Below are 20261 nucleotides of genomic sequence, written 5' to 3' on the forward strand. Positions count from 1 at the left end.
GAACAGAGGATGGCATTTTCACTACAGTGCTTCCATGTTGAATAGGGGACATTTAACTGATGTTATGCACCAGATAGAACCAATTAGCCTCTTACCATCTTTGCATGAGTCTACCTGCTGCTGCTTGCAGTTTGTGTGTGGAAACTGGCTACTCTTTTCTTAGAACAGCTAGATTATGGGATTCCCTCTATCCTCTTATCTTTTTTCCCTTTCACATATAAAAAAGATTTTCTTTAAGAATCAGGATAACAAACACCTGATTAATTTTTTTGTTAATTCTATTTTTCTTTAACCCTCAAGTTATCCCTGATTGGGGCATGTCTTGCCCTGCCATATATTTTTTATTTATATATTTATTGTACTTGTCGCAGTCTCCTGCATTAGCGAGGTAGCACAAGGAAACAGATGAAAGAATGGCCCAACCCACCTTCACACTTATGTATATACATGAACACCCATGCATGCACATATACATACCTATATATTTCAACATATACATAGATATACATGCACAGAATATACATTTATACACATGTACATATTCATACTTGCTGCCTTCATTCATTCCCATTGCCACCCTACCACACATGAAATAGGGCCCAATCACTCAAAATCTTTTTCACCCCATCCTTCCACCTCCACTTTGGTCTCCCACTTCTCCTCGTTCCCTCCACCTCTGACACATATATCCTCTTTGTCAATCTTTCCACACTCATTCTCTCCATGTGACCAAACCATTTCAATACACCCTCTTCTGCTCTCTCAACCACACTCTTTTTATTACCACACATCTCCCTTAACCTTTCATTACTTACTCTATCAAACCACCCCACATTGCCCTCAAACATCTCATTTCCAACACATCCTCCCTCCTCTGCACAACCCTATCTATAGCCCATGCCTCACAACCATATAGCATTGTTGGAACCACTGAGTTTGGTAAAGTGTGTGAAAGAAGAAAGCTGAGAGTAAATGTGAATAAGAGCAAGGTTATTAGGTACAGTAGGGTTGAGGGACAAGTCAATTGGGAGGTAAGTTTGAATGGAGAAAAACTGGAGGAAGTGAAGTGTTTTAGATTTCTAGGAGTGGATTTGGCAGCAGATGGAACCATGGAAGCGGAAGTGAATCATAGGGTGGGGGAGGGGGCGAAAGTTTGGGGAGCGTTGAAAAATGTGTGGAAGTCGAGAATGTTATCTTGGAAAGCAAAAATGGGTAAGTTTGAAGGAATAGTGTTTCCAACAAGGTTATATGGTTGCGAGACATGGGCTATAGATAGAGTTATGCGGAGGAGGGTGGATGTGCTGGAAATGAGATGTTTAAGGACAATATGTGGTGTGAGGTGGTTTGATCGAGTAAGTAATGTAAGGGTAAGAGAGATGTGTGGTAATAAAAAGAGTGTGGTTGAGAGAGCAGAAGAGGGTGTTTTGAAATGGTTTGATCACATGGAGAGAATGAGTGAGGAAAGATTGACCAAGAGGATATATGTGTCAGAGGTGGAGGGAATGAGGAGAAGTGGGAGATCTAATTGGAGGTGGAAAGATGGAGTGAAAAAGATTTTGAGCGATTGGGGTCTGAACATGCAGGAGGGTGAAAGGCGTGCAAGGAATAGAGTGAATTGGAATGATGTGGCATACCGGGGTCGATGTGCTGTCAATGGATTGAACCAGGGCATGTGAAGCGTCAGGGGTAAACCATGGAAAGTTTTGTGGGGCATGGATGTGGATGGGAGCTGTGGTTTCAGTGCATTATACATGACAGCTAGAGACTGAGTGTGAACGAATGTAGCCTTTGTTGTCTTCCTAGTGCTACCTCACACACATGCAGGGAGAGGGGCTGTCTTTCATGTGTGGCAGGCAGGCGACGGGAATGAAAAAGGGCAGACTATGAATCATGTGCATGTGTATATATGTATATGTCTGAGTGTATATATATATATATATATATATATATATATATATATATATATGTATACGTTGAGATGTATAGGTATGTATATATGTGTGTGTGGACGTGTATGTATATACATGTGTATGTGGGTTAGCGAGGTAGCGCAAGGAAACAGACGAAAGAATGACCCAAACCACACACACGCATATACATACCTATACATCTCAACGTATACATATATATACACACACAGACATATACATATATACTCATGTACATAATTCATACTGTCTGCCCTTATTCATTCCCGTCGCCACCCCGCCACACATGAAATAACAACCCCCTCACCTGCATGTGTGTGAGGTAGCGCTAGGAAAAGACAACAAAGGCCACATTCGTTCACACTCAGTCTCTATCTGTCATGTAGAATGCACCAAAACCACAACTCCCTTTCCACATTCAGGCCCTACAGAATTTCCATGGTTTACCCCAGACGCTTCACATTCCCTGGTTCAATCCATTGACAGCACGTCGACCCCGGTGTACCACATCGTTCCAATTCACTCTATTCCTTGCACGCCTTTCACCCTCCTGCATGTTCAGGCCCTGATCACTCAAAATCTTCACTCCATCTTTCCACCTCCAATTTGGTCTCCCACTTCTCGTTCCCTCCACCTCTGACACATATATCCTCTTTGTCAATCTTTCCTCACTCATTTTCTCCATGTGACCAAACCATTTCAAAACACCCTCTTCTGCTCTTTCAACCACACTCTTTTTATTACCACGCATCTCTCTTACCCTTTCATTACTTACTTGATCAAACCACCTCACCACATATTGTCCTCAAACATCTCATTTCCAGCACATCCACCCTCCTCCGCACAACTCTATCTATAGCCCATGCCTTGCAACCATATAACATTATTGGAACCACTATTCCTTCAAACATACCCATTTTTGCTTTCCAAGATAACTCTCGACTTCCACACATTTTTCAACACGCCCAGAACTTTCGCCCCCTCCCCCACCCTATGATTCACTTCCGCTTCCATGGTTCCATCCGCTGCCAAATCCACTCCCAGATATCTAAAACACTTCACTTCCTTCGGTTTTTCTCCATCGAAACTTACTTCCCAATTGACTTGTCCCTCAACCTTGCTGTACCTGATAACCTTGCTCTTATTCACATTTACTCTCAACCCTCTGTCCACAACCAGGTCTTGCACACCTTTCCGTGATTTTTCCTGTGCCGGTCCATTGACAGCATGTCGCCCCTTGTATAACACATCACTCCATTTCGCTCCATCTCATGCATGACTTTCAGTTTCCTCTTTGTTCAAGCTCTGAGCTTTCAGAACCTTTACCACTTTGTCTTTCCATCACCGTCAGTCTCCCCCTTCTTGTCTCCACTTAATACATATACCTGCTTAGTCATCCTGAAAGGACTTTGATTGAATTGCTTGCATGTGGCTGGATATACCTTCTGTCAGTATGAACTTTTTTCTTTTCTGTGATATAGATTGAATGCCTCCCCTTGGGATGTTATTGTTGTATGTAACTGTAAATGAGTTTGGGACTTGGGATTGTTATTGGTGAAATCTGATAATAAATCAGTTTGGAATTTTTTCTTTTATTTAAAGTTGTGGCTAAAACTTGCAAATAATAGATCATTTATATCATTCGTCTGAATTTTGTGTGAGCTACAGAAATTGATAATATATTTAGTGTTAATTGCTGGTAGTAATATTTTGTAATTTACAGGGTTTCATGTGGGACATTGCCCCAGAATTCAATGCCATGGTAGTCTTTGCTGAACATAGATATTATGGAGTGTCATTGCCATATGGAAACAAATCATTCACAGTAAGTTTGATAATGTATGCACTGAGTTTTGCTTTATAGTTTATGTTTGCTAGTATGTTGCACCTTTCCTTGAATATCCGATATCATGTAGGTGTCTATGCACATTCTTGCTATCTTCATTTAAGTAGAATTAAGGTATTCCTTTGAACTATGTGTAAAAACTACCTGATCTTTTGCCTAAAACTATATGTGTAAAAACTACCCGATCTTTTGCCTAACAAATTACTTGTATTTAAGTTTTCATAATGCATGTGGTAGATTACTATTTACACTGTGACTGAAGGTATTAACCAACTCCTCCAGCAAGTGGTAATGCCACAAGTAGAAAGTCGCTTTTTGACAAGGCTGCATATGCAGATGGAAAAGTGTAGAGCATCACAAGAACCATCTTGCTCCAGAGGAGCCCACCTTATCCTTTTTCCCACGACAGATACACCGCCGAATTTTTGGCAACTGATGGTTTGGCACCTCCTTTAGTCCGGACAAAATTATGTGAGGGAACTTGAAATTACCGCGGCCACCAGACTAGTTTACTGGGCAGCCACAGATGGCTTTGTGTGTAGGGCGCGCTCATTTACATTCTTTACACTGCACTTGTTGATGGTGATACTGCAATTCTGTGAGATTCTTAGCTTATTTTGCTTAAATTTAACCCTAGCTATGGCTTCTAAGGCATATGAGAGTGTCATTCATGGTGTCAAATGTAAACTCCAGTCCATATCAATCCAAGATAAAGTAGAACTGTTGAAAAAAATGGACCATGGTGTTTCGGTGCGTACACTGTGTGACATCTACAGTATTGGTTCACCAACTGTTTATGATATAAAGAAGCAAAGGGAGAAAATATTGAAATTCTGTGCAGACAGCGATTCCAAGAAGCAAATGCCGATTAGAAAAATATGAAAGATGTTGAGTACTGAGCACGATCGAGTGATGATGGAATGGTTTTGACAGCGTTGAAGTGATGGGAGTGGACTAGTCTGGTAGCATCATAATGGACCAGTCTAAGTTGTATAATGAAGGATGGCTTCAAAGGTTCAAGAACTGTCATGGAATTTCCATGAATAAAGTGTGCAGAGAAAAGTGGTCTGCAAACCACAGAGAAGCTGCCAAGTATGTGGACAAATTTGCGAAACTCGTAGCATACAAGCACCTCAGTCCTGAGCAGGTATATAATGCAGACAAAACTGCATTATTCTGGCAATGCACACCCAGGAAAACACTAACAACAGAAGACCAAGAAGATGCCATAGGATTCAAACAATCTAAGGACAGACTTACCATCTTAGGGTGCTCAAACATTTAATATTTGTTTAATTTAGATTTCTAGCAGTCCATGGCATACTTTAGACTCATGGGAGATGTATAATTAGTGGGTTAGAGGTGTGTTGATGAATTATCATTAGGTGACTACAGTTGGTCCAGCAAAATGGTTAATCTGGCAAGGCTTTGGAACCAAGAGTGTTGGAAAATCGGTGGTGTACCTGTAGTTTGAGGTGCATCCTTGAGGCTGCAGGAACTCCATAAAAGGTATTCTGATTTTATGTGATAGATATAAAGAAGATTGTTTGGGCTGACTTATTGAACCGAAAAGCAAATAGTAAGACTAATTTGAGTTTTTTATGAAAAGTACTATATTTATACTTTCAAAAGTAAGTGAACTTATAGATATGTTCCTCATTTGTTCAGTATTTCTTCCAGGGTAAACACTAACAAAAACAAAATGTTGAAGTAAGAGTTTTAAGTGGGGCAGGGGACTTTGAAGAATTCACATATGTTTCAAAGGAACATATCTTGTATTAATAACAAATAATTTTTGCTTCAGGCACCCAAGTACACTGGTTACCTTACTTCAGAGCAAGCATTAGCAGATTATGTTGAGCTGATTGTGTACTTGAAGTCTGCTATTCATGGAGCAGAAAAAAGTGCAGTTATTGCATTTGGAGGATCGTATGGAGGAATGCTGGCAGCTTGGTTCCGCATGAAGTATCCTCATATTATCCAAGGGTGAGGCAGCTTTCTTTTCAGCTTAAATATGCATGTCATATTGGAATCACGGCTGTACATATATTATCCATACTTATCCTACTGTTGCAGTTTTGGGCTTGTGGATAGTGATTTTGAATGGTCATCCCCATATGAGCTGTGGAGTAGCATGAACCACTGTATTTCTTGTGTATTGAAAAACTCAACCAAATGGAAGAATTGGAAAGATCATTGTACCTTTATCAGTCTTTTAAGGACAATTTCAATAGAATATGCAAGTGTTAGTAAGAGCAATTCCTGTGACAGTTGCAGACCAAATGTTCCTGCCCATGTTTAAAGGATCACATGCTTCCTTTACTGACAAGAGGCATTTATGTGTTGCCAGATGATTACCCCAATTTTAACTATAACACAGGAGTATCAACAAGGCTCATTTGCCCATAGATAACTGGGGTGGGAAGGCTGTATGCACTCTTCCCACCTTGGCCTCTGCCTCATTATGCAATGCAAACATGAGATTGTAATATGTTACTACAGTATCATTATCTAATACATCTAACCATGAAGTATAATAATGAAGGAAGACCCATCTCCAAGTGCAGAGAGGAGTGTTTGTTGGGATGGTGGATACACAGATTAAATGGCAATAGCACACAAAGACTTCAGGGCCTTAGGAGCAAGCCAAGGTTTATTTGTTTAAAATTGACCGAGGACTTTTTTCGTGAAAGGATCCTGATTTTACCCCAGGACCCCTTTTCTAGGAGCTCCTACAGCAGTACTACTTCCATTAGTGGGGAAATGGACTTGTATGGAGTGAGAAGTTTTTCAAAAGTACTCTTTTTTTTGTCAACATTAGATGGTTCAGCCATGCTGAAGGTGGTTTTTTCACTTGCAGTGTATCAGTTGCAGGCCATCTAGTAACACCCATGCCAGGGTTTGAAAGTGTGTGGCATAGTTAGTTGGTTTGTGTTATTTAAATGGCTTATACTGTCATGCTTTTTCTCTGTATTTCAAAATACTGAAAAATACTCTATCTGTGGAAGACAACCTCTAGAATACCTCTGTCCTGTCACTGCTGATCTGGATGCATTTGGCTTCAGCATAAGCATTTGAGGATGTGAAACCACCTGTTATGAATTTTTGTAATTTCATTTAAGCATAGTATATGAGGCTTAAATGAGACTGTAAGGAAAAGAACTGGTAAACATACACAAAGAAAGTATAACCTGGATTTTCTTGCTGTGTTTGAGATAAGAATGAAAGGTAGTGGCGTTTCTTCTAAAGAAATTAGGAAAGATGAATCATGATACACGTTAGAGGGAATGAAAATGATGATGATACATGTTAGAGGGAAAGAAAATACTAAAGAGAGATGTTTAATATTTTTCTAATTTTCTTTCCATGTCTTGTAGACCCAAAATTGACTGCAACTCAATTTGTGTGTCAGCATAGAGTAACAGGATTGAGAAATATTTGGCATATGTAATAATTGATTACTACTATCCTTGCATCATTGCAAAATCTTGTCATAGGACTTACTGATGCTAGGTTGAGAGAAACGACAATATCTAACAAGCCGGAAATGAGGATAGTAATGCATGCTCGCTCAGCAATCATGGTAAAATCTTGTCATTGGTACTTTTAGGTGGTATGTACTAATCTCTTTACAGTGAGCCACTATTAATATAACTTGATTTTCACTCTTTTGACCCTAGGTATTGTCTTTTCTGTATGCCCATGAATATTTGGGCTGCTGATTTTCATTCCTGAGGTACAGTTTACCTGTCTTGCATATAAAACTTGACAGAACATAAGTCATATTACTCATTCTTTGTAACTCTAGATCATTCTGTGGTGAGTGCTATGTGCTAGTCCACCCTTTTGGCACACTTGTAAGTCTCTCTCTCTCTCTCTCTCTCTCTCTCTCTCTCTCTCTCTCTCTCTCTCTCTCTCTCTCTCTCTCTCTCTCTCTCTCTCTCTCTCATCTAGCAAATGGTGTAGCCAGTGGCATATTATATTTATCTGATTATTTGGATATACACTTGATATCAGAATTTTGCTCGTGAGATGATTTTCTTTTTTATACTGTAGTAGCTTTGAAGTACTTAATTGTAAGGAAGTACTCAATTAAGCACTACCTTAGAAGTAGTGGATACATTATACTTAATTGTCATCTTGCAGAGCCGTAGCAGCCTCAGCTCCTATTCTGCAGTTCACTGATCTTACACCTTGTAATAAGTTTGGACAAGTGGTAACAGCAGATTATGCTCGAGAATCAAGCAAATGTGTTGAAGTTATTAGAAAATCTTGGGCTGCCATCAATGCAGTCACTACTGATGGTGAGAATTTTTATCATTGGCATTATTATGTTCCCTTTGGTTTTTGTATGTATGTTTCTACTTTTTAGCATCTTTGCAGTTCCATCTAGTACAGATGAATGAGCCTTAGTGGATGAATGATCCTCATTTGGCGCTTTCCTCTGCTCTTTCTTTTAGAAAGTAATGTAGGAGGGAAAGATTTCCAGCCTCATCCTTCCACCCCTCATAGTGTCCTATGACACAAAGGATACATATACTATATATTCTTGACACACCCCAAAAAGCATTCCACTCAACTCTGTCATATGCTTTCTCTAGATCCATAAAAGCTGCATACCACTAACCTTTCACTAAATACTTTCCATGGTCATCCTTACTCCAAAAATTTTATCTGCACCTCCCCCTGCCTTTCCTCCTTGCTCTTCACTTATTCTGCATTCAATCACTTCCATGACTGTCATTCAATATTCTTCCATACACTTTTCCTAGTGTACTTAACAGACTTATTCCCCTATAATTGCTATAATTCCCTTTGAATAAAGGAACAATAATAGCTTTCACCCAATCCTCAAATGCAACCTTCTGTTTCCATGCTAAATCACATGTAAGATGCATCCACTGTATCACACTTTCTCCTCCATACCTCAGCATTTCAGCCATTATCCCATCTATTCCAGGTGCCTTTACTACCTTCAGCCTTATTATTGCCCTTCTTACCTCCCTTTTTGTTATAGGACCCTGCACTTGTATCCTCTCCCTTCCATCCTCCATGCCCATGCATGTAACAACTGCTGCATCCCTTTCTCCTACATTCATCAGTTCTTCAAAATACCCATTCCATCTTCCTTTCACTTCCATTTCATTCAGCAATTCGCCTTCCTTACTTCTCACATTAACACCTCCTTCCAGTGTAGCATTTTATTATCCTGAAACTTTTTACTTAACTTTCTTTCAAAATCTTGATCTACTCTTCCTTTGCTTTCCTCTGACAGCTTAACATTCTACTTACATATTTTGTATTCTTCCCTCCTCCTTTGCTGAACTTCAACTGTTACATTCCTAATGAGCAATCTACTATATGCCTTTTTCTTTTCTTCCACAGCATTGCTCCTCTCTTCTGTACACCATGCATTGCCCTTTTATATTTGTTTTATTTAATTTTGTTATAGTGACAGAGAAGCTATATTGTAAATGTTTCATTGCAAAGAATTGATGCATGATTTTTTTGCCAAAAAGAATGAAGTATAATGGTGATAGAAATGAATGTTTAAAGATATTATGTAGTATGTTTGAGGAAAGGAACCTGGATGTTTTGGCTCTGAGTGAAACGAAGCTCAAGGGTAAAGGGGAAGAGTGGTTTGGGAATGTCTTGGGAGTAAAGTCAGGGGTTAGTGAGAGGACAAGAGCAAGGGAAGGAATAGCAGTACTCCTGAAACAGGAGTTGTGGGAGTATGTGATAGAATGTAAGAAAGTAAATTCTTGATTAATATGGGTAAAACTGAAAGTTGATGGAGAGAGATGGGTGATTATTGGTGCATATGCACCTGGGCATGAGAAGAAAGATCATGAGAGGCAAGTGTTTTGGGAGCAGCTGAATGAGTGTGTTAGTGGTTTTGATGCACGAGACCGGGTTATAGTGATGGGTGATTTGAATGCAAAGGTGAGTAATGTGGCAGTTGAGGGAATAATTGGTATACATGGGGTGTTCAGTGTTGTAAATGGAAATGGTGAAGAGCTTGTAGATTTATTTGCTGAAAAAGGACTGGTGATTGGGAATACCTGGTTTAAAAAGCGAGATATACATAAGTATACGTATGTAAGTAGGAGAGATGGCCAGAGAGCGTTATTGGATTACGTGTTAATTGACAGGCATGCGAAAGAGAGACTTTTGAATGTTAATGTGCTGAGAGGTGCAACTGGAGGGATGTCTGATCATTATCTTGTGGAGGCTAAGGTGAAGATTTGTATGGGTTTTCAGAAAAGAAGAGTGAATGTTGGGGTGAAGAGGGTGGTGAGAGTAAGTGAGCTTGGGAAGGAGACTTGTGTGAGGAAGTACCAGGAGAGACTGAGTACAGAATGGAAAAAGGTGAGAACAATGGAAGTAAGGGGAGTGGGGGAGGAATGGGATGTATTTAGGGAATCAGTGATGGATTGCACAAAAGATGCTTGTGGCATGAGAAGAGTGGGAGGTGGGTTGATTAGAAAGGGTAGTGAGTGGTGGGATGAAGAAGTAAGATTATTAATGAAAGAGAAGAGAGAGGCATTTGGACAATTTTTGCAGGGAAAAAATGCAATTGAGTGGGAGATGTATAAAAGAAAGAGACAGGAGGTCAAGAGAAAGGTGCAAGAGGTGAAAAAGAGGGCAAATGAGAGTTGGGGTGAGAGAGTATCATTAAATTTTAGGGAGAATAAAAAGATGTTCTGGAAGGAGGTAAATAAAGTGCGTAAGACAAGGGAGCAAATGGGAACTTCAGTGAAGGGCGCAAATGGGGAAGTGATAACAAGTAGTGGTGATGTGAGAAGATGGAGTGAGTATTTTGAAGGTTTGTTGAATGTGTTTGATGAAAGAGTGGCAGATATAGGGTGTTTTGGTCGAGGTGGTGTGCAAAGTGAGAGGGTTAGGGAAAATGATTTGGTAAACAGAGAAGAGGTAGTAAAAGCTTTGCGGAAGATGAAAGCCGGCAAGGCAGCAGGTTTTGGATGGTATTGCAGTGGAATTTATTAAAAAAGGGGGTGACTGTATTGTTGACTGGTTGGTAAGGTTATGTAATGTATGTATGACTCATGGTGAGGTGCCTGAGGATTGGCGGAATGCGTGCATAGTGCCATTGTACAAAGGCAAAGGGGATAAGAGTGAGTGCTCAAATTACAGAGGTATAAGTTTGTTGAGTATTCCTGGTAAATTATATGGGAGGGTATTGATTGAGAGGGTGAAGGCAGGTACAGAGCATCAGATTGGGGAAGAGCAGTGTGGTTCCAGAAGTGGTAGAGGATGTGTGGATCAGGTGTTTGCTTTGAAGAATGTATGTGAGAAATACTTAGAAAAGCAAATGGATTTGTATGTAGCATTTATGGATCTGGAGAAGGCATATGATAGAGTTGATAGAGATGCTCTGTGGAAGGTATTAAGAATATATGGTGTGGGAGGCAAGTTGTTAGAAGCAGTGAAAAGTTTTCATCGAGGATGTAAGGCATGTGTACGTGTAGGAAGAGAGGAAAGTGATTGGTTCTCAGTGAATGTAGGTTTGTGGCAGGGGTGTGTGATGTCTCCATGGTTGTTTAATTTGTTTATGGATGGGGTTGTTAGGGAGGTGAATGCAAGAGTTTTGGAAAGAGGGGCAAATATGAAGTCTGTTGTGGATGAGAGAGCTTGGGAAGTGAGTCAGTTGTTATTCGCGGATTCATGTGAGAAACTGCAGGAGCTGGTGACTGAGTTTGGTAAAGTGTGTGAAAGAAGAAAGTTAAGAGTAAATGTGAATAAGAGCAAGGTTATTAGGTACAGTAGGGTTGAGGGTCAAGTCAATTGGGAGGTAAGTTTGAATGGAGAAAACTGGAGGAAGTAAAGTGTTTTAGATATCTGGGAGTGGATCTGGCAGCGGATGGAACCATGGAAGCGGAAGTGGATCATAGGGTGGGGGAGGGGGCGAAAATCCTGGGAGCCTTGAAGAATGTGTGGAAGTCAAGAACATTATCTCGGAAAGCAAAAATGGGTATGTTTGAAGGAATAGTGGTTCCAACAATGTTGTTTGGTTGCGAGGCATGGGCTATGGATAGAGTTGTGCGCAGGAGGGTGGATGTACTGGAAATGAGATGTTTGAGGACAATGTGTGGTGTGAGGTGGTTTGATCGAGTAAGTAACGTAAGGGTAAGAGAGATGTGTGGAAATAAAAAGAGCGTGGTTGAGAGAGCAGAAGAGGGTGTTTTGAAATGGTTTGGGCACATGGAGAGAATGAGTGAGGAAAGACTGACCAAGAGGATATATGTGTCGGAGGTGGAGGGAACGAGGAGAAGTGGGAGACCAAATTGGAGGTGGAAAGATGGAGTGAAAAGGATTTTGTGTGATCGGGGCCTGAACATGCAGGAGGGTGAAAGGAGGGCAAGGAATAGAGTGAATTGGATCAATGTGGTATACCGGGGTTGACGTGCTGTCAGTGGATTGAATCAGGGCATGTGAAGCGTCTGGGGTAAACCATGGAAAGCTGTGTAGGTATGTATATTTGCGTGTGTGGACGTGTATGTATATACATGTGTATGGGGGTTTGTTGGGCCATTTCTTTCGTCTGTTTCCTTGCGCTACCTCGCAAACACGGGAGACAGCGACAAAGCAAAAAGAAAAAAAAAAATGCAGTATGATGTGGTTTGATCAAGTAAGCAATGAAAGGGTATGAGAGAGGTGTGGTAATAAGTAGAGTGTGCTTTAGAGAGCTGAAAATGATGTGCTGAAATTGTTTGAGCCTATGGAGAGAATGAGTGAGGAAAGGTTGATAAGAAGTTGATAAGAGGTTGTATCAGAAGTGGAAGAAATGAGAACAGGGAGACCAGATTGAAGATGGAAGGATGAAGTGAAAAAGATTTTGAGTAATTAGGGCCTGAAAATTCAGGAGAGTGAAAGGCATGCAAAAGATAGCGTGAATTGGAACAATGTGGTATTCTGGGATCGATATGTTTTCTGTGGAATGAACCAGGGCATGTGAAGTGTTGGGATTTGTAAGTTCCTGACATTACCTTGCTAACACAGGAAACGGCTGATCAAGTATGAAAGAGAAGTGTAGTATTTGTAATTTTAAGAAGTAAAAGTACCTTATGGAAAAATGAATTACATGTAGATTACTAAGATTTGAGATTTTCGTTTAGAAAAGGAAAAGTGATTTATTGTTGCACACCACTGAACTGACTTTCTTTTGCTAACCACAAGCTTTTGAGAATTTGAAGGTCCAGATTCTATTTTGCCTGTATCTGAATATTATTGAATGAACTTCCATAAGACAGAAACATTTGAATACTTTTACAAAATTCATTAGATGCAAAGGAAAGGAAGGTGCTCTTAGGCCTCTGTAGGAAAACAGATGATTTAAGCAGAAGTAAGAACTTGTTAGTGGGAAAATGGTAGTTGTGAGTATAAAGTTTGATGAGTTATTTGCATAAAGCCAGTATTTTGCCTTTGTAGGAAAACAGATGATTTAAGCAAAAGTAAGAACTTGTTAGTTGGAAAATGGTAGTTGTGAGTATGAAGTTTGATGAGTTATTTGCAGAAAGCCAGTATTTCAACAGGTAATGTTCTTTGAATATTATAATGTAAGTTATAGCCACTAGTTAGATACTAAAAGATGATAAACTTGTGTATTATTTCATACAGAGGGAGGGATGGGATGGCTTACAAATGCCTGGAAACTTTGCCAGCCACTTAAAGCACAAGAGGATGTCAAGAACCTAAAGGATTATCTGACAAATGTGTGGACTAATTTAGCCATGGCTGACTACCCATACCCTGCAGACTTTCTGGCACCACTCCCTGCAAACCCCATCAAGGTATGGTGAAGCTCCCATAGACAGTAGGTGTGGCATTATGACAGAAGGGGATGTTTACTATGTCTAACATGATTTCCTAAATCCTGAATTTGTCTGAAACAGTTTTCCATTTTGTTTGTTTGGCTTAACATACTGCAACTATTGTTTCTCTGAGAGGGGTCATTCTAGATCATACATATAAGCAATATATCAGGTTTATGTCCAGTTTGTCTTAAGAAACTAACAGGAAAAGATTTCATGAGCCACTGGAGAGAGTGCACATACCTTAAGTTCCCAAAATTTTCCAGATTTTTGTAGATTTTGCAGAACAATATGTAACAGGCACTAGACATGGGCCAGTTTTGATAAATACCCTAATTCATGAACCATACCCTCTGCCATTTAGACAGCCTCCTATATTTCTTATTAACTAATTGCCTGAGAACTATTTTATAAGCTGTAACCAGTTCCCTAAGAAGGATTTTATGAGTCATATCCAATGCCAAATCAAGTGATGCATTTTCAGCTGTTTGTGTCAGTTATTGTGCAATTGGCTTTTGATATGCATTAATTTTCCCAGATTCATAGAAATGTGTTAGTTCTTGTTAAAGGAGTTAAAAGATATGCACTGAAAGAGTAAATGGTTTAAAACGGATGAAACTTTGGCATCGCAGTTAGCCACAGTTTAGTTCAAATAGTATCTTTGTAGTAGTAGGAAGAGTATGTATGAGAGGGCTTAAGAGGAGAGGGAGTGCTGAAATGGTTTGGAGAAATGGAAAGAATGAATATGGAGAGGCTAATCAAGTGGTTTTACTTGTCAGAAGTGGTGGGAACATGGAGAAGAGAGAATCCAGAGAGAAAATGGAAAGTGAAAGATATTGTGAGTGATCAGGGCCAGAACATGCAGGATGGTGTGATATATGCATAGGAAAGAGTGTATTGAAGCAAAGTCATATACATGGTGTAACATGCAGTCGATGAGTTGAACCAGGTCACATGAAATAGTTAAGGGAAATCATAGAAGTGATATATGGGTTAAGTTGTGGATAGGGTTGCTGCTTGTTGTGGTGTATTATACATGACAGCTATGGAGTGGATGTGAGCAAATGAGGCCATTTTTGCCTGTTCCATTTGTTACTTCACTGCATGGGAAATGGTGAAGATACAAAAAAGGCTAAGTTGGTCTTCTGGGACTTTGAGTTCAAGTACACTTCGACCCAGAAGTTTATATGATCTGTGTTATATATGTTTTAAAGAGAGTCCTTGAATATTGATCTCCATAGTGTTTCAAATGAGATGACAGTTTTTTAGGTTTTTTTATTTCTTTCACTGAGATCTATCTGTTACCTGTTTCTAATGCCTGTTCCCAACTGAAACCACCTCAAAGTGATGGCCATGGCAGTAAAGCCTCCAAAAATAGTAAACTACAGTGCTACTTCTTAACCTTTAGTGCTTCACCCTTAACAGGCCACTGGCAGAGGGCAACTCTAACACAGTCTCTACTGACTACTTCTACCTAAAGCTCCTGTCTAACGTTCTTACCCACTACTTCTACCTAGTATTTCTACCTATTGCTTCTGCCTAAATGTTCCAACCTATTATGTCCATCTGTTGCTCCTACCATTTTATCAAAAGGCAGGAATAGTGCTTACCACAGGAAAATCTAGAGTTACAAAGAATGAGCAGTATGAGTTTTGTTAAGTGTTATATATGACAAGGAGATATTGTATGTATGTGGACATAATATCAGTGAATTGGCTATAATTGCAAGGCATCATCTCGGCAGGAATGCTGACTAGGGTCTTTGTTGAATATTAATCTCCTCCTGATGAAGCATTTGCTGATCAGTTCTACTGGCAATATCAAAGTATTAATAGGATTGGTCTCTGCCTCTGAAAAGATATAGATCTGTTAAGAGGTGATGAATCCTGCATGCCACCTAATACCAGATCATGCACGTAGTTGTATTAGCTTGGAATTATATGCCACCTCTGTTCTCATCACCAACCATATCCATGTTATGTTGACTCCTTGGTGGTGATACAAAAATCCAAAGCTTAATCAATATGAAATGCTAATCACAGAGCATAGTTTTGCTCATGTAAATACAAAGTTGATGCTATATAACGGTGTGTATCATATAATGAGGATTGTGGCATTGGCATTTTGTAGTGATTATTAACATGCTTACTCTGTGTAGTTTACAGGTGCTAGGGTTATCTTTTGTTTTAGTCATTGTTGTCTTCATATTGTAAAAGATGTATGAGATTGGGATATATTTTGGAATCATCCATGTTCTTTTTTAACCTAATGTTCTCAGTGAATGTAGGTTTGCGGCAGGGTGTGATGTCTTCATGGTTGTTTAATTTGTTTATGGTTGGGGTTGTTAGGGAGGTGAATGCAAGAGTTTTGGAAAGAGGGGCAAGTATGAAGTCTGTTGGGGATGAGAGAGCTTGGGAAGTGAGTCAGTTGTTGTTCGCTGATGATACAGCGCTGGTGGCTGATTCATGTGAGAAACTGCAGAAGCTGGTGACTGAGTTTGGTAAAGTGTGTGAAAGAAGAAAGTTAAGAGTAAATGTGAATAAGAGCAAGGTAATTAGGTACAGTAGGAGTGAGGGTCAAGTCAATTAGGAGGTAAGTTTGAATGGAGAAAAACTGGAGGAAGTAAAGTGTTTTAGATATCTGGGAGTGGATCTGGCAGCGGATGGAACCATGGAAGCGGAAGTGGATCATAGGGTGGGGAGGGGGCGAAAATCCTGGGAGCCTTGAAGAATGTGTGGAAGTCGAGAACATTGTCTCGGAAAGCAAAAATGGGTATGTTTGAAGGAATAGTGGTTCCAACAATGTTGTATGGTTGCGAGGCGTGGGCTATGGATAGAGTTGTGCGCAGGAGGATGGATGTGCTGGAAATGAGATGTTTGAGGACAATGTGTGGTGTGAGGTGGTTTGATCGAGTAAGTAACGTAAGGGTAAGAGAGATGTGTGGAAATAAAAAGAGCGTGGTTGAGAGAGCAGAAGAGGGTGTTTTGAAATGGTTTGGGCACATGGAGAGAATGAGTGAGGAAAGATTGACCAAGAGGATATCCTATATGTCGGAGGTGGAGGGAACGAGGAGAAGTGGGAGACCAAAGTGGAAGTGGAAAGATGGAGTGAAAAAGGTTTTGTGTGATCGGGACCTGAACATGCAGGAGGGTGAAAGGAGGGCAAGGAATAGAGTGAATTGGATCGATGTGGTATACCGGGGTTGACGTGCTGTCAGTGGATGGAATCAGGGCATGTGAAGCGTCTGGGGAAAAACCATGGAAAGCTGTGTAGGTATGTATATTTGCGTGTGTGGACGTATGTATATACATGTGTATGGGGGTGGGTTGGGCCATTTCTTTCGTCTGTTTCCTTGCGCTACCTCGCAAATGCGGGAGACAGCGGCAAAAGAAAAAAAAAAAAAAACTTATAATTTATCTTAAGGGTTTGATATGATTCTTGTAGTGCTGGCATATCCCTTCTGCAGGATTTTTATGCTTTGATTTGTTGTTATTTTCTTCAGATGGTACTGGGGATAGGTGAGGATTCACAGTTACATACATAATCTGTCTAGTTTATTCATATACTGTATAATATATCTTGCTTCTTGGTAGATCAGCAAAATAACTGAAAAAAATGGATAGTATAGTTGGGACTTCAGTCAGTCACACAAGAGCTCGCAATCATCTTCAGTTTAGAACATTCAAATTACAATTGGTGAATGATACATTAAATTGTATTTTTCATATATAGTGTTTTTCTCTGTACAGTTCTCCCCAGTAGGTCCATATTTAATTCACGTATGATTTTTAGGCTCACCTCAAGTGCTCGCTGCAAATGGAAGTAATAGGTTCCTTCACCCACACATTTTCTCTTGTCATTATAGCAATCATCATAATCATGAAATACTTTAAGCATGAAATTCACCTATATTTTAAGTTATGGTCGTATTTCTTTGTATTGATGGTCATGTTACGTTGGATAGATTTTAGATAAGGTTATATCTTAGACTGTTCTCTCTTTTGTCACAGGTGTTATGCACTCAGTTGACTGATCCAGGACATGAACCTAAGGCACTGCTACAAGAGCTGTTTAGTGGACTCGCTGTATACTTTAACTTCACTGGTAAAGCCAAGTGTATGAATGTTGACCAGCAAGCAGATGTTCGCCTGGATGATCGTGGATGGGATTTTCAGGTTAGTAGAGCACATTCATGTAGCAGGAAGGTTTGAATAAGTAGTGTTTAAGTATACTTAAATCATTATAAGCTGAAATTGTACCATTTATCAACTTCAGAATATTTTAATTTGTTTATATTCTCTTATGTATGTTGTAAAAATATATTTTTTTCATATTATTACATGATTGCTTCTACCATCTTAGTAAAGTAGCAGTATTTAGTTTTCATTCCCTTTTTGATTTTATTTGTTGTGTGAAGAGTTATAGGGGTGATGAACATTAGAAAAGAACATACCATAAACTCTTAAATCTGAAGTATGTTAAAACCATAGTACATGACCGAACACCTCATAGTCATAAGGAAATCCAAACAACTTCATTGTTTTCAGAATACATGAAACACATATCATGATATGGTGGGGTTAATGGTGACCTTGTGAGGAAGAGCTGCACAGTATTTTGTTTATTTTTGTTAGAAATTTCAGAAATTGATTTATTTTTCATATGAAACCAACTACATTCTATGTAAAATTGTTTGCTGTTTCACATGGGACCAGAAAAAATATTTGGATGTGAGGTCATGCATTTTAGTTTTCAGTACAGTCAACTTGCATGGTTTAAGTTTTTACCATTACACTTTATTTTTTTCATTTTTTATTGTTCACATGGTTAGTATAAGTGTCTTGGTATGTTATGATGGTTTTGGAATTTTGCTAGCATGTACAGTTTTTCTGTAAGTGATTTTAGAAAAAAATATATTCCCATGTACTCTTTTAGTGTACTGTCATATAACATGATGGAAGTATGCAGTATAATCTTTTAGTGTTGTACTGTTACTATAAAACTACAGTTTATAACAATCTTACCTTTTGGTGTGATGTTATATGCAAGACAGAGTTGCATGTTGGGCAGCTTTAATGACGTTGGAGGAGCAGATGATTGAACTATTTGCAGTATGCAATTGCTGTGCACCACTTGGCTAGGGAAAAGAGGCAAGGTGATGCCAAGAAACAGACGAAAAAAGGCCACATTCACTCATCACGCTCGGTCTCTAGCTGTCGTGTGTAATGCACCAAAGCCACAACTTTCTATCCATATCCAGGCCCCACAGACCTTTCCATAATTTACACCTGACAATTTACATGCCCTGGTTCAGTCCACTGACATCACGTTGAACTTAGTATACCACATCATTCCAATTCACTCTACTCTGTGCACGCCTTTCATCCTCTTGCATCTTTAGGCCCCAATTGCTCAAAATCTTTATGACTCCACCTTCCCACCTCCAATTTGGTTTCCTGCTTCTCCTTGTTCCCTCCACCACTGACACATATATCCCTTTTGTCAACCTTTCCTCACTCACTCTCTCCAAATTTCCAAACATGAACACAGCCTTTTCTGCTCTCTCACCCACTCTTTTTATTGCCACAGATCTCTCTTACGCTTTTGTTACTTAATTGATCAAACCACCTTGCACCACATACTGTCCTCAGATGTTTCATTTCCAGCACATTTACCCTTATTATAGCCCATGCCTCACAACCATATCAAATTGTTGGAACTACTTATCCTTCAAACGTACCCATTTTTGCTCTTTGAGATGACATTCTCTCTTTCCACACATTCATCATCACTCCCAGAATCTTAACCCCCTCCCCCACCGTATGACTCATTTCCGCTTCCAAATCCACTCCCAGATATCGAAAACACTTCACTTCCTCCAATTTTTCTCCATTCAAACTTACATCCCAGGTAACTTGTCCCTCAACCCTGCTGAACTTAATAACTTTGCTCTTATTCACATTTACTTTCTACTTTCTACTTTCACACACTTTTCCAAACTCAGACATCAACTTCAGCAGTCTCTCTCTCAAATCAGCCACCAGTGCTGTATCATCGGCGAACAACAGTTGACTCGCTTCCCAGGCCTTCTCATCCCCATAAGACTGCATACGTACCTCTCTTCAAAACTCTTGCATTCACCTCCCTAACCATCCCATCCATAAACAAATTAAACAACCATGGTGACATTACGCACCCTTGCTACAGACCAACCCTCACTCTGGGAACCAATTACTTTCCTCTCTTCCTGCTCATACACATGCCTTACATCTTTGATGAAAACTTGGCACAGAAATAAGCATATACACAGGATCACATCTGGGTCTTTCAGTATGTTAATGCAAAGCATTACCCTTAGACTGAATTTAACCATGATTCTGATATGACCCTTTTATCATGCTTTTAAACAATTTTGTATATTTTCCAATTAATTTCCTATATAATTTAGAATGGATAACTTTTGTTATCTCAGAATGTGAAGGAGGCTGTGAATTACAAGATTAAAGAAGGTTTGAGTGTATTGTACCAGTGAATTGTTTGCCAAGTTTCATTTCAATTTGCTTTTAGATGAAGTCTTACACAAACTTATAACTTTGAAAGACAGGAAGGATTGCATTTGTCTCCATAGGGATGGACACAAAAGCAAAGATACAT

The 20261-nt window shown here is 39.5% G+C and overlaps 1 protein-coding gene across 1 annotated transcript in view; it reads left to right on the forward strand.

Moving 5' to 3' along the window:
* LOC139749049 (lysosomal Pro-X carboxypeptidase) overlaps positions 1-20261 on the forward strand; it is a 28665-nt gene that overhangs the window by 5040 nt on the left and 3364 nt on the right. Inside the window, exons 3-7 of the mRNA XM_071662471.1 lie at positions 3652-3753; positions 5579-5760; positions 7921-8078; positions 13414-13586; positions 17618-17782. Of these exons, the coding sequence (XP_071518572.1) occupies positions 3652-3753; positions 5579-5760; positions 7921-8078; positions 13414-13586; positions 17618-17782 (780 nt within the window). The remainder of the gene's footprint in view (positions 1-3651; positions 3754-5578; positions 5761-7920; positions 8079-13413; positions 13587-17617; positions 17783-20261) is intronic.

Source organism: Panulirus ornatus, chromosome 6, assembly GCF_036320965.1.
Source record: "Panulirus ornatus isolate Po-2019 chromosome 6, ASM3632096v1, whole genome shotgun sequence".
NCBI lineage: Eukaryota > Metazoa > Arthropoda > Malacostraca > Decapoda > Palinuridae > Panulirus > Panulirus ornatus.